Raw genomic sequence first — 13179 nt, 5'->3', positions numbered from 1 at the left:
GCCAGCGGGGACAGCAGGAGGGCAGGAGGTCGGCCTCAGGCGGTGGGCAGGGGAGGAGCGGGCTGGGAAGCAGAGTGGACCCCACGGCCAACTGCTGGCCCTGCCTCTGGCCTCAGTGTCCCCACCTGTCAGAGGAGAAGGCTGGCGGCCCGCTTGCTTCTGGCTCCTGTCCACAGGGCCACTCGGGGGCCGCCCCAGCTCCCTGCCTGTCCTTCTTGTCCTCTCATTGTCCCGAGTTGTCCCTGGCCTCCTCTGTCTCCCCACCTTGGAAGCCTGGGGTGCAAGGCACCCACAAGCATCCACTCAGGCCCTGGAGAAGGGATTGCCCAGGCCTCTGTCTCCAGGAGGGCGACAGGGTCACCAGCGTCCTTAGTTCTGGGACCCTCCCTGGCAGGGTGATGGGGTGCATGGGGCCCAAAGCAGGCAGCCCCCTGTGCTCTGAGCCTCTCTGCGGGCAATGCGCGCTCCCCCCAGCCTGCCACCCGTACTCTATGACTTGTCACACTGCAGGAGCCAACGGGCCAGGCATATGGAGAACATGAGGGCTTCTTGGCAGGGCTGTGGCAGGAGGCTGGGTGCTCAGGCACGGGAGCCAAGGGTGGGGTCAGTGCCAGTACAGAGGCTCCAGTGAACAGGGTTGGGGGCACCAGGAGGACAGAAGCTGCTCTCAGGCCAGGGGACCAGTGCAGAGGCAGCCGTGCCATGGCTGGTATGGGCCAAGGTGGGCACGGCTGGGATGGGCACTGTGGGGTGCAAGCCCTGCGGACCCTGCAAACTCAGTCTTGGGGGACCTGCTTCTTTCCCCAGGAGTTCGATCCTGACTCTGGTTCTAACCTTAGACACAGGAACAAAGAAGAGAGAGCCGGGCAGAGGTGGAGCTGCCACTATGGCCCAGAGGAAAGGTGGTCTGGGCCTCCCCAAGGTGGACAGGCTCATGGTGGGCCATGTGGGGAGGCAGGGTAGGCCCAGGGCAAAGACCCTTTCCCCAACAGACGCCGCTGTGCGTGGGGTAGGACCAAGGTAAGCAGGTGGCCCCTGCCCTGGCCCTCTTGGGATGCCCACAGTGGAGGCCCAGGCAGTCCGCCCCAGTCCTGGGGAAGAAGACCCATCCCCACTGGGCTCCCACCCTCTGTCTCCACTGTGTACTAGAGGAGAGGACCCATACTTAAAGGAGTGGAGCAAACAGGTTCCTTCCCTGCAGGACTCATCAGGGCCTTTGACGTGCCAACAACTATCAGTATCGCCAAAAGGGAAGCAGAGCGTGCAGTGCTTCCCAAACTTGTTTGGCCTTGGAACACTGAACCAGCCCTGTGGGGCCAAGTACTCTGAGGATTGCAGCTTAGGAAGCACTGCCACAGGGTGCAGCGGGCTGGAGCCCTGGCTCACCTGGCCGAGCTGTGCAGGCCTGGGAACAACGCAGGGGCTGCTCTCCCTGGGGCAGGGCACACTCGGCTGGAAGGGGGAGGATGTTGGCCCTTGGTCTTGGAGAACCCATGTGGGTACTGATCCCACTGGCAGAGCCCACTGACTGCCCTGCATCCCTGCCTCCCTCGGCTGGGAATCGTGGCCCTGCCACGCATACCCATGGTGCCCAGTAAAGAGCCCTGCCCTGGCCCATGGCTCTGCTCACGTGGCCCCTCTGCACTCAGCAGGCCCCAGCCCGAGGCTCCGGGTTGAGGACTGAGAGTGGCAGCCAGACTCCGCTTCAAAGGCTCTGAGAGGCCGGCCCCCCTTCCGCCTACCCAGCCTCCCAGGCTCCCCTCCCTCGGCCGGCCCTGGACATGCATCGCGGCTCCAAACAGGGTCACAGGAGGAGGGGGGAGGCGCGGGCAGAGGAGGGGTGGATGAGGGGCGGGGAGAGTCACACAGGCCACGCCTTGGCCACGGAACCCTCCAGAGCCAGGCAGGCAGGGCCTCTCCTGGGTTCTCTGGTGAGACTCAGCAGGGCACTGCCCAGGGAGCCACGTGGGAGGTGAGCCTGCTGTGGATGGTAGGTGGGTGGATGAGGGCTCTCGGGGCTCAGCGCGGAACCCAGGTAGGCAAGGGACAGGGACAGAGGAGCCCAGCATGGTGCAGCTGGGGTCCCCAGGGCTCTTGGTCCCCCATCTGCATCTCAGAACCCAAGTCCATGAGGAGGGGGCTCCCGGACCAGAAGCAGGGGCTAGGAAGGGGCCTGGGGGTCCCAGGGCTGCCCAAGGGGCTGGGGACAGTGTGTGTGATCTGAGGTCTGGATGGATGGCAACTGCGCTGAGGCAGGGCACAGGCACTGCTGCAGTGCTGGTCTAGAAGCCATGGGCAGAAAAGGGGGCCCTGGGCACCCTAAGGTGCTGGAGTCTGGAGGACAGGCAGACCCCGTGGCCTGGAGTTCAGGGGCTATGTGGACATGTGTGGCCAGGCCCAAGGAGGAGGGGACAGAAGGGGCTCCTCCCACCTGGGCCACTGTGTGCCCCCCAACTAGCAGCCAGCACCTACTTGATGGCCTTCTTCTCACTTCGCCCACGCCCCGAGTCTGGCGTGCCCACAGTCTCCAGGGAATTCTTGTAGCGTTTGCCCTGCAGAGACAGCACAGGGTCACTGTTGGGGTTCCCAGAACAGGGGCTCCAGGGAAAAGGAGGAGGCAGGGAGGTCTAGAGCCCAGCTGTGGGCGTGTCACTGCTGCGGGAGGCGGGGGGCCCGGCCCAGCTGGCTCTAGGACGCACCTGGCACCCATGGCACCCATCCGGCGCCGGCCTCTGGAGTCAGGCCTGGCCCGTCTGCTGTCTCCAGGCCTCTGGCCTGGTGCCCAGAAACAGTTCCCTCTGCCACGGACAGACGGCTCTCAGGCACCTGGTCACGTCACACTGGCCACATCACTGCTCCCAGATGGTGGGGGCAGCGTCCTGCGAGGCAGGGCTGGCAGTGACCAGCGGCAGTGAGGTAGGCAGTGGAGGCAGGGAAGGGCAGTTCCTCCTGCTCGGGACTGTATCCAGCACTGTCCTGGGCTCCAGGGTGCCCTCGAGCCCCAGGCTGGGGGACCCTGGCACCTTGCAGGGGATGGCCTGGGCCTCAGATGTCCCCCTGCCCTGTGCCCCAGGACGGGCGGGCAGGTGGCCTGCGGCTGGGAAGCTGAGCACCGGTCACCTTCTGGTTTGGGTTTCTAAGTTTAGCTCACGCGGAGCCTGGCCCCATTAGCATTCCTGGCTGCCACCAAGCGTCCTCACGTGCACCCACAGGGCTCAGGCCTTGGGCCTGAGCCAGGGTGGACTGGGGGGGCTCTGTGCAGGCCCAGCTGTTGCAGCCAGCACTGGGCCACCCCGCCTCACTGAGCGGGGACAGACACACTCAAACGCACGCACACACGCTCCCCTGCACTGCAGCCACAACAGGCAATTCATCCTCCCGAAAGCAAAACAGGGGCTGCCAGGTCCATGTGCTGGAGGCTCCTGCCCACTGCGGGAGTCACCAGCAATGCTATGCAGCCCCTGCCTCTGTCCTGTCCTCCCTCCTTCCTGAGACAGTGCAATGCCAGCAGGTGAGCCCCTGAAGGGTGAGGGTTTCTCCCCAGGCATGGTTATTTCCAGGCTCAACTATTCCATCTCCCACGTCCTGAACAGAGCCCGCCGAGGCAGGGCTGTATGCTCTCCGCACCTGGGCTGGGACCCACACCCCCTGGGGACTTCCCCCCCGGGGGCCTGGCCACTGCTCTGAGCTGACCCTCGGAGTCAGAACCCAAACTTGCTGGCCTCTCAGATGTCTCTGCCCCTCCCATCATCACCCACAGGTTCAAATCCCAAGCGCTCTCCAGTGCCAACTGGGCATGCCAGGGCTGGGTCACCCTGTGGGGCCCAGGATGGTCTCTGGGGGGACCCCAGGTGTCAGCCCAGCCCCCAGGACTTCAGCACCCAGCAGTGTGGGGCAGGGCAGCGCTGATGGCCTCTCCAAGGCCCTCCCCTGTGTCTAAGGAGGGTCAGCTGCCCCTGCCTCAAGGCCAGGCAGGGCTGGGGACAGGGACCCTGCTCCCCCAGGGCACCCTGGAAGCTTCTGCTTGCCCCTCTTTCTTCCACAGCTGCAGACCCTTCCTGTGGCTGTGACTGTTACTCCATGGCAGGAGCTGGGGTACCTTTGGGGACCGGAACTAGGAAGGACACAATCTGAAGGGCAACCCAACCTCATAGGAATCCAGGGGCCCCAGGAGCCCTGAGGTGGCTCCAGAGAGCCTGCACCCCCAGCCCACTTGTCAGGGAGGGGCGGCCAGGCTGATCTCCACAAGCCAGCCAGAGACTGAGGAAGTTGTCAGCATTGGAAATGGGATCTGGGCTGTAAGGACATCACACCACCACTGTGAGGGACAGGCAGCCAAGGAGAGCCCAGCAACTGCTGGGAGGGGCAGCACCGGAAAGTCTTTTTCCACAGCAAGGAGACAGCGTGAACCAAAAGCTCCCTGACACCCGGGACCATGGGGCAGGGGGTTGGAGGGTGGGCAAAGTGATGCTCTATCCAGAGCAAGCCAAGAGGACAGGCTGGTCTGGAGCCCAGAGGGCTCCCGGCCGGGGCTCCAGGCTGCTGGGACTGGGCATCTCAGCTGGCTGAGGCACTCCCTGAGCTGGCTACGGAAGCTGCCATGTCTGAACCCTGTACCTCGGCTCTGGCCTTCCTGGAGTTGAGTCGGGGCCGGGCGAGGCCAGTCCACCCAGATCATGGAAGGCGTGCCTGAAAGCATGCGCGCGTACACACACACACACACACACACACACACACACACACACACACACGGCAGCTCAAGCCAGGGTCTGGTGAGATGTCCACCTCCTGCTGTCCAGCGTGCAGAGACACGCGCTGCCCGTAATCACACATTCAGCACACACAAGGTCATCAGATATCACGGGCAGGCAGACGAGCAGACCCTGCCACACAGGCACACTCAACTCTGCCAGTGTTGAGGCACGCAGACTCGGGGACCGGAGTCCATGCAGGGCAGCCAGCCTAGGCCACACTCCTGCAGGTGGACGGGCAGCAGGCACACGCACTCCCACGCGGATGTGCGCGGCCTGTCGGGCCCCTCTCCGGGCCAGGCTGCAGGGGCCCCGCTGGTTGACTGCCCCTGGGGTCCTCCCCCGGCTCCCCCATCAGGTCCAAAGCCGTGGGGCTTGAAGCCCCGCCCACAGGGCCCTTGGGTCGCAGCCCTCCCCTCTGTCCCGTGGAGCCCTCTGGCTGGGCAGGGAGGCAAAGGCTTCCCAGGGGTGGCACCTGCGCCCTCCCAGGGCCTAACAGGGACCCCTCTGGCCCGGACCACAAAGGCCCCGCATCCCGGGCGCCCGAGGCCCCCACGGAACAGATGAGGGCTCAGCCCGCTGTCCCTCCCAGCACCCTCGGTGACTAATGTCCCTCCTGACGGTCTCGTTACTTATTGATGACCCTAGTCCTGCTCGTTAATTCCCCAGCCCTTGTAAAAAATAAAGAGCAGCCGTTTGTGCTTGTACAAACTGGAGGTCAGGATGGATGTGCGCGCAGCCGGGGCAGGCCGGGCGGCGCCTCCTCGGCTTTGGGTCCTGGCCGGCCACGCCCACCCAGGGCGGGCTCGCCTCCTGATTGGCCGAGATGCCCGGCCCAGCCACGCCCAGCGCACGGGGGCGGGGCCGAGGCCGACTGTCTGGGCGTGTGCTGGGTCTGCGGTTGGGAGGCGAGGCGAGGCTGCACGAGGCGGGGCGGGAGCAGCCTCGAGTGTGCGAGTCCTCAGGGGCGTGGCTCGGGAGCAACGGAGGTGCGGGGCCCAGACAGGCAAAGGCGTGCGTGCGTGCGTGAGGTGTGGGCTCCCACGCGCTGCGCCTGGCCGCCCCCCGGGCCCCAGGACCTCACCAGTTTGCGCTGACACCAGTGGCAGAGGGCGCAGAGCACGACCGTGACGCTGAGGCTGACGGTGATGGCGGCGGACACGAGCAGCGCGTCGCGGGGGGGCGCCCCTGGAAGGAAGACACAGATCAGAGCCAGGGCCCCGCCCCGCCCCGCCCCGCGGGTGAGCTGCCTCGGTTTCCCGGACTGTGAAGTAGGGACCCGGGCCTTGGCTTCTCCTCCGGCCTCTGCGCCGCTCTCCAAACCTGACACCGCTGCCGACGCGCAGGCGAGGCCACAGGTGCCCCTCAGCTGGGCCAGGCTTCACGCCCCGGCCGGAGCAGGCCGCTCTCCCTCCAGGGCCCACACGCTCTGAGCCGAAGCTGAGCTCCGGGGGGCCGGCCGCGGGGGCCCCGGGACCTTGCCGGGCCCCACTGCCCTGCGCTCTCCGCTCCGCTCCCTCCAGCCGCTCCCTTGGGGCAGCCAGGCGCCCCTCACGAAGCCAAAAGCTTCCCGCGAGGAAAACCCACCTCCTCCCAGCTGTGCGGACCAGCACCGGAGCGCTCCCCTCCGCTCGGTAAACGCAGAGCCCCCAGGTTTACAGGCTGCGAACACGAGGAGCCGCAGCACCAGAGCCCTCACCGTGACCGTAGCCGCTGCGCGAGGTCCGCGTCCTCCACTCCAGGAGACGCGGTTTATTTACAGTGGAGCCCGTGTGGGCTGCGGGTGCGGTGAGTGTGGCGATTAGGACCTGAGGGGATCTAGGGGATCGGCATCCTGGTTCCTGAGCTTGTAGCTCCGCCTTCCCTCCCTCTCCAGGTCTCTCTACCGCCTCCCCTGCTGCCCCCACTCCAGCACCCGGGAAAACCCATGCGTGACCTGTTCCCTCCAGAACAGCTTGCTCCTTCCCCAGCCCCACCGCCCACCTGCCGGACCTTCTGCACCAGGTGTGCAGCCTCAGCCCCCCAAGCTCCTGTGCCCAGTTCCTGCTGGCCCTCAGGCCCCGACATGGGCAACCTGTAGGCACCGTCCCGCACATGGGCACAGGCGGGCCACGGAGGTCTCAGGCACCAGGGCCGTCATTTGTGGCAGAGCGGACCCACCCTCGCCCACCAGACGACCCAAATGCGCCACACGCAGGAGCAGCTTCAACCAAGATCAGCATTACGGGGTGTCCTCCTTTTCACAGGCAGGGAGACTGAGGCACTGAGAGGTCGGAGGCCATGTTGACAGTCAATCCGTTGGCAAGTGGGACGGCCAGGGTTCAGGGTGGGCTAGCTCAGCGTCCCTGCCCTCTGCCTGACACCGTTCCTGCCATGAGGTGCACAGCTGTGTACCCAAAATGTGCTCTCTGGAACCCCTCGGGCTCCCCAGCCTCTCTGGGGCCCTGGGGCTGGGTGTTGGGCCTCTTCACTCACAGCAGCCTCATTCTGTTTCCCACCTTGGACTTGCATGGGGAAATCCATCTGAAGCAGAAGATGTGTTGCCAAGGAAAGCTGAACACCACTGTCTGTAATGGTGACTCTAGGGTCCCCCGCTGTGTGATGCCAGGAAGCCGACTCCTGCCCCACAAGGTCCCTCAGCCCACTCTGCCCCTCCAGCAGCCCTTGAAGGAGGGGAGTGTGTGTCTGCCATTGCAAATGGCCTTAATGTGAATGGAAGTAACAGGTGTCCTTGGTCCATGCACCCTCTGGTGATGTCCCGTCCAGGGCTCAGCAAGCGAACACCTGCCAGCCAGAACGAGCTGTTCCTGGGCACAGGGTTGCCGTGGCTCCAGCTAGAAGGGCCCTGCTCATGGATGACAGTGCAGGGGCAGCACTGCCAGGGACAGCACTGGCAGGGACAGGTGCTGTGCCCACAGGGCAGGCCTCCCTCGCCTCCCCACTGGCCCCAATCTGCCCTGGAGCGGGAGCTGTGGGAGCAAAATGACAAATGACAGGCCTCCAATCCCTCCTGACAGCCCTCGTGTCCCCCTTAAGTCTTCTCCAGGCAAAGTCGCCTGGTCCTGTCATCGCTCGCTCAGATGACACACGGGTTTTAAGTCCCCTTACGGTCAGCATGTTAGCACTGGGGGAAGAAAACACTGCAGTCCCAGTCAGCCCTTTGACAGTGTCATTTCTACCACCTACCCTTGGGCAGAGAGACAGCCCAAGCCTGGGTGAGATGCAGACAAGGGCAGGCGGAGGGCATGGGAGGCCTGGAGGAGGGTGGACCAGTTGGCCAAGGGCAGTGCAGGCCGAGGGCCCAGCCCGAGGCTGTTCTGGGGGTGAGGTGTGGGCTCAGGCATGCTGCCAGCCTCTGCTAGGCCTGTGGCGGGCAACCTGGCCGATCAGAGTTCGGGTTCATGATCCAGCTGAGCCCTGGGGGCCCAGCCTGAGCTGTGGACCACGCTGTCCCCAGGAAGCCCAGGGTGGAGCCCGCGGCGTCGCTCTGCACACGGTCTCTGAGCCCCCGGAGGGCAGGCTGGATCCCTCCTCCCCTCTGTGCCAGCCTCCAGTTATGGCCTGGCGTGCCGTAGGTGCTCTACACATGCTCACTGCAAGAACAACTGAGGAAGAGTCCCGGGCCTCTGGGAGGAGGGCGCCACTTCTTAAGTGCCCACTGTGTACCACACCACAGGGCCCGTGGAGCCAGAGCTGTGTCTGCCGTGCAGCTGCGGTGTCCTCCGGGACAGGCTTGCGTCTGACACAGTCGCTCGGTAAATATTTGTTGGATGTGCAGACTTGCATATGGTATCTCATTCGTCACCCAAACAAGATGGCAGAGAGCAGATGGGAAAGGCATTGTGAAAAGTTCCAGAGGTGTCCGCGCGCTCTCTCTCTCTCTCTCTCTCTCTCTCTCTCTCTCTCTCTCTCTCACACACACACACACACACACAGGCACACACACACACAGGCACACGCACCCCCTTCTTTCCCTGCCCAGCTCTGCCAGACACTCTTGATTCCCCTGGGTTCAGGTGAAAATGCTACCTCTGCAAAGGCCTCCCTCCCTGCCCAGCTGGGCTAATGCCTGCTGCCTCCACGTTACTAGCCCATGGTGCCGGCACCCACCTCTCCGGGTGCAGGACCATGTGCAGGGCTCTGGGGTCTACTGCCTGGGCTGATTCTGCCAGGCCCTGGCCCCTAAATCTGTGCAGGCCTCAGTTTCCCCCTCTGCACATGGGGGCTAAGAACAGCCCAGTTCCCACAGGGCTTCAGCAAGGCTTAAAGGAATTGGCACATGCAATGTGCTCCACACAGCAGCTGGCATGGGAGGAGCAGGCCATGACGCCAGCTATTCTCCAGCACCACACCACACGCTCTGTACTCGAATCTGGGGCGCAGAGCTGCTGCTCAGTGAGCACTGAGTGAATGCTGAACTGGGCGCTTTCCAGATTCCCCCAGGATGCGGGGCCAGGGTCATGCAGTGCCCCAGCCCCAGGACCTCACTGGACTTCTGAGCATCAGTGATCACTGGGCACAGAAGGGGAAGCTCTGGGGCCTGGGGCTGGGGTGCCCGCTGGAAGCCACTGGGCCTTGCTGAGAGCCAAAGGCCTGCCAGCTCCCTCGCTAGGGCTCTGCCCCGCTCCCGGCTCCTCTCTTCTCCTCAGCAAGCCATGATTCATGAATGAATGAAACCAAACAGGGCCACTGGCTGCAGGGCGCCCAGGGGAGCTGCTGGAGAGGGAATGGAGTTCCCAGGGCTGGCATGCCAGCTGCCCAGCGGGGACAGGAGGGGTGGGGAGCAGAACAGATGACAAGCCACAGCACCACAGCTCACACATGCATGCCAGCCACGGGCACTCACACTCACACGCACCATGGCCGTGGCTGTGGCAGATGCTCTGTCCCTCCCCGCTGCCGAGGTCTGGCTCTTCCTGCTCTTCCTCAGCCCAGGATTCTCTCCTCGAGAATCTGCTTTCACTGTCCAGCACCGTCTTTCCTTCTGAGGCAAAGCAGGCCACATGCAGTATGTGCTGCCAGTTTGAGCCCGGGCTCTGTCCCTGGGCAGACTCAGGAGCCACAGCCAGGCCCACACAGGGCTGAGCTGAGTGGAACAAGTCCTGGCCTCACCGGCCAATGCAGCTGATGTGCACTGGAGACATTCTGTGTGGCAGGCACCACACCAGAAGTACACGTGCAGCCCCACATCACAGGGGAAACTGAGGCCTCCAGAGCTGAAGCACTTGCATCTGTCCCCTCCTACCACGACACGGGGGCCTCCCTCTGAGCCAGACGCTGTGACAGCACCCAGAAACCTGGTCCCAGCAGGCCCCAGCTTTGCTCCTCTTCGGACAGACCGGACAGCCCGACCCTTCCCCTGCAGGAGGCCTGGTGAGAGCCACTCCCTCCACCCTGACCCCTCCTTGACTCCATCTCCAAGGCACCTGGTGAGGCTCCTTCCTCCCCCAGTCCACTGCCTCCACAGGAGCTGTGACGGTTCACCATGTGGGGCTACAGTGAGCTCTGTCTGTCCTTCCCAGGCTGGGAGCACCAGGCAGGCGGAGACCCCAGACCCAAATCTCTGCAGCCGGAGGTAGACAGGGAGGCTGGATGAGTACTTGCTGAACAAATGCATGGAAGGACTGAAGGAGTCAGGGAAGCGCACCTCCTCCAGGAAGCCCTCCCCACTGACAACCCGAAGCAGACTCTTCCTTCTCCAGGTCTCATTGAACTGAGCCATGTCCACTCCCCTTTGCTTGAGCACTGACCCATCCCCCAACCGTGGGGCTCACTGGGACTCTGCACACAGGCTTCCCCAGGACTCACACGTGGGACACCCACGCTCCCGTGCCTGGCCCTTCCAGCCCTCCCCCCATGCCCATGTTCCCTCTCCTGCAGGCTCCTGTGGGCCCTCATCTCAGCCCACTGCACCCTTTCCAAGTGCCTTTAGTTACGGTAACTAATACACCCAGCGCTGCATCCCATGCACAGGCCTCAGCACCCTCTGAAAAGAAATCTCTTCCTCCCATCACAAGGTGACGGCGACAGAAACTGTTCTGTGTTTCCAAGCTGCACGCAGCAGAAGCGCGGTATGGAGCTCAGCTAGGCTTCTTGTCCACTGAAGAGACAAGAGCCACACCAAGGACAGAGGGACAGGAAGAAGGGGGACCAAACCACATAAAGGGCGGCCAGGCTTGAGTGGCCCCTAAACTCTGGGGACGGAGAGCCCCGTGACACACATGTGCTGGGCTCCTTCTCTTCAGCGGGCCCAACCAGTGGCCCCTTCACAGACAGCAGCTCAGCCCCCATGGGGCCCAGCGCAAGTTAGGGACTGGGAGCAGGGAGAGGAGCCTTCTCTGCCACCGCTGGGGGAGAGAGCCAGGTGCTGTTGGGGCTGCTCTGCAGGGCCCTCCCAGCCCAGCCGCCTCTTCCACCTGCTTCCTCCCCGCCCCCAGGATGACGCGCAAGGTGGAGCACGGAGCCAGAGTCGCAGGTTTCCACAGGAAGTGCCCGCCACACGCACGTGGAGCAGATGGAGGGAGGAAGGTGGGAGGGCATTTACCGCCCCCACGCGATTTGGGCAGCTACGGGGCATTTCTGGTGCCCAGACTTCCTCCCTTCCTCCCCTCAACCAACACACACAAGAAGCCAGCACGAGGCGGGGTGCAGAGGAAAGCTCGGAAAGCCACAGCACCAACCCCAAAGCCCAGCTGGCCAGGCAGAGCTGCTGCTCCTCTCCACACCTGAAACCCCTGCCCTGCCACCAGGAAGGGGCAGCTCTTTCCTAGCAGGGAGAGAAAGCAAATAAGGGCAGAGGGAAGAAAGGAGGCAGGGAGGGACTTGGCCCTGTCCCTGGGCCGCAGCTGAGGTACCCGCAGCCACTCCGGCCCCACCAGGGCAGGAACACAGCTGTTGCAAGAGGAGGCCTGAGGGGAACTGTTTCGGAAAGTTACAAGGAGCTGAAAAGAGGGCCTTAGCACCAGCAGGGCTCCTCAACCTTGACGGTAATAAAAACAGATAATGCGGGAGTGAGCCGGGGAGCACCCTGTCAGGGCCCGCAGGGGCCGGCTGGCTGCAGACGGTTTAGAATTCAGAGGAGAGGCCAAGTGAGTACACAGCCAGTGAAGGATTATCCGGACGGCCTAGGAGCTGTTCCAGAAGAAACTGGATGGGGAGATGTCGGGACCCACAAGCACTCTGACGTCCTCAGGCCTCGAGGCTGGCCCTGTTCTCTCCCCCAGCACAGCGTGGCCTCCGGAATGATGGCTCCCACTTGTGCCCCGCAGAAGCAGAACGGTCTGCAGAGTGCTGCATGGTGCAGCGACGGTTTCACATCCATCGCTGCATTTAATGGAGGTGCTGGGGTCTCTTCTGCCCAGCAACCTCCCGCGTCAACCAGACGCCTGCAGTGCTGCCCTCTTCCGTCTGCAGTCTCAAAAGAGGGGGGCAGGGAGACAGCGCCATCTGCAGACTCCAGAGAGCTGCTGAGCCCGGAAGTCACCAGGGTCAAAGCCAGGCAGGACGGATGGGGCCAGGTGTCAGCTCTGGGCTGGGAGCCGAGCAACAGGCACCTAGCCAAGAGCTAGCCGGGACCTGTGCCCTCCCGCCCACCTTGAGCCCAGTGCTCACGAGCTGCCTGGGCAGCCATGAAAATGACCAGTCCATCAGAGCCGCAGGGGCCCAAGGAAGCAGCAGCTGGGGCAGAGGGAGGGAGGCCTGTGCCAGAGTGCGGAGCAGAGGGCGAGGCAGGAGCAGGCCTCGTGATGATCAAGTGCGGGCCTTGACCAGTTACTCCTATGAATAATGCATCGCTGTGCCTGGCCTAAATCAGCATCGTATTGTTATTAATAATACCCGGCTGCAGAGAAGCTGGAGTCAGGATGCCGAGCTGGATTTCACGGGAAGCTTGGAGTGCTCTGCCTCCCCAGGCCACAGGCTTCCTGGGACCACAGGCTTCCTGGCACCTGTTCTGCCCCCCCCCCCACCTGAAGCTTGGGGCCCAGAAGGCCACAGGGCCGAAGAGCCGTCTGTCCATCCAGGACTCAAATCCAAATCCCGAGCCAGCTCAAGGACTGTGGAGAATGTGACAGGAGAAACAGCTCCCAGACGGGGAAGGAGAGGGGTGCTGGGGGACGCAGGTGTGGGAGAGCAGACAGCCAGGGGGATCCGAATCTGGTTCTGCCACTCGCTGGCTGTGTGACCTTGGGCAACTCACTGAGCCTGCCGGTCCTCAGCCTTCTTGTCCGATTTGGGGTGTCCACGGTTCCCTCTCGGTGCTGTTTTACGGCAGGCCCTGTGCGCCGGGGCGCTGTCCGCGGTGCTGACCTCGGTCCCGGGCCTGATCTCGCCCTCCGCAGTCCGAAACCGAAACCCTTTCCTGGACGGTGGTTCCACCTTTGCTGACCCAGCCACAGCAGCGACTCACTGGCCTTTGCCCCTGCCAGTG

General features: G+C 63.7%; 1 protein-coding gene across 20 annotated transcripts in view; it reads right to left on the bottom strand.

Moving 5' to 3' along the window:
* Positions 1–13179, bottom strand: part of Syt7 (synaptotagmin 7) — a 42696-nt gene that overhangs the window by 19012 nt on the left and 10505 nt on the right. For 7 of the 20 annotated variants that reach the window (XM_021251753.2, XM_087203735.1, XM_021251758.2 and 4 more), the window contains exons 1-3: positions 6451–6862; positions 5836–5939; positions 2473–2552 (exon numbers count right to left, since the gene is read on the bottom strand). In XM_021251753.2, coding sequence (XP_021107412.2) covers positions 2473–2552; positions 5836–5939; positions 6451–6847 — 581 coding nt within the window. In that variant the 5' untranslated portion in view covers positions 6848–6862. The other 13 variants (XM_021251751.2, XM_021251754.2, XM_021251752.2 and 10 more) reach the window with 8 other exon arrangements.

This window comes from Heterocephalus glaber, unplaced genomic scaffold, assembly GCF_053883595.1.
Source record: "Heterocephalus glaber isolate CG9 unplaced genomic scaffold, H.glaber_assembly_v1.0 deba00001806, whole genome shotgun sequence".
Classification (NCBI taxonomy): Eukaryota; Metazoa; Chordata; class Mammalia; order Rodentia; family Bathyergidae; genus Heterocephalus; species Heterocephalus glaber.
Note: the sequence above shows the minus strand (reverse complement) of the source record. Positions and strands in the feature narration are given on the sequence as shown.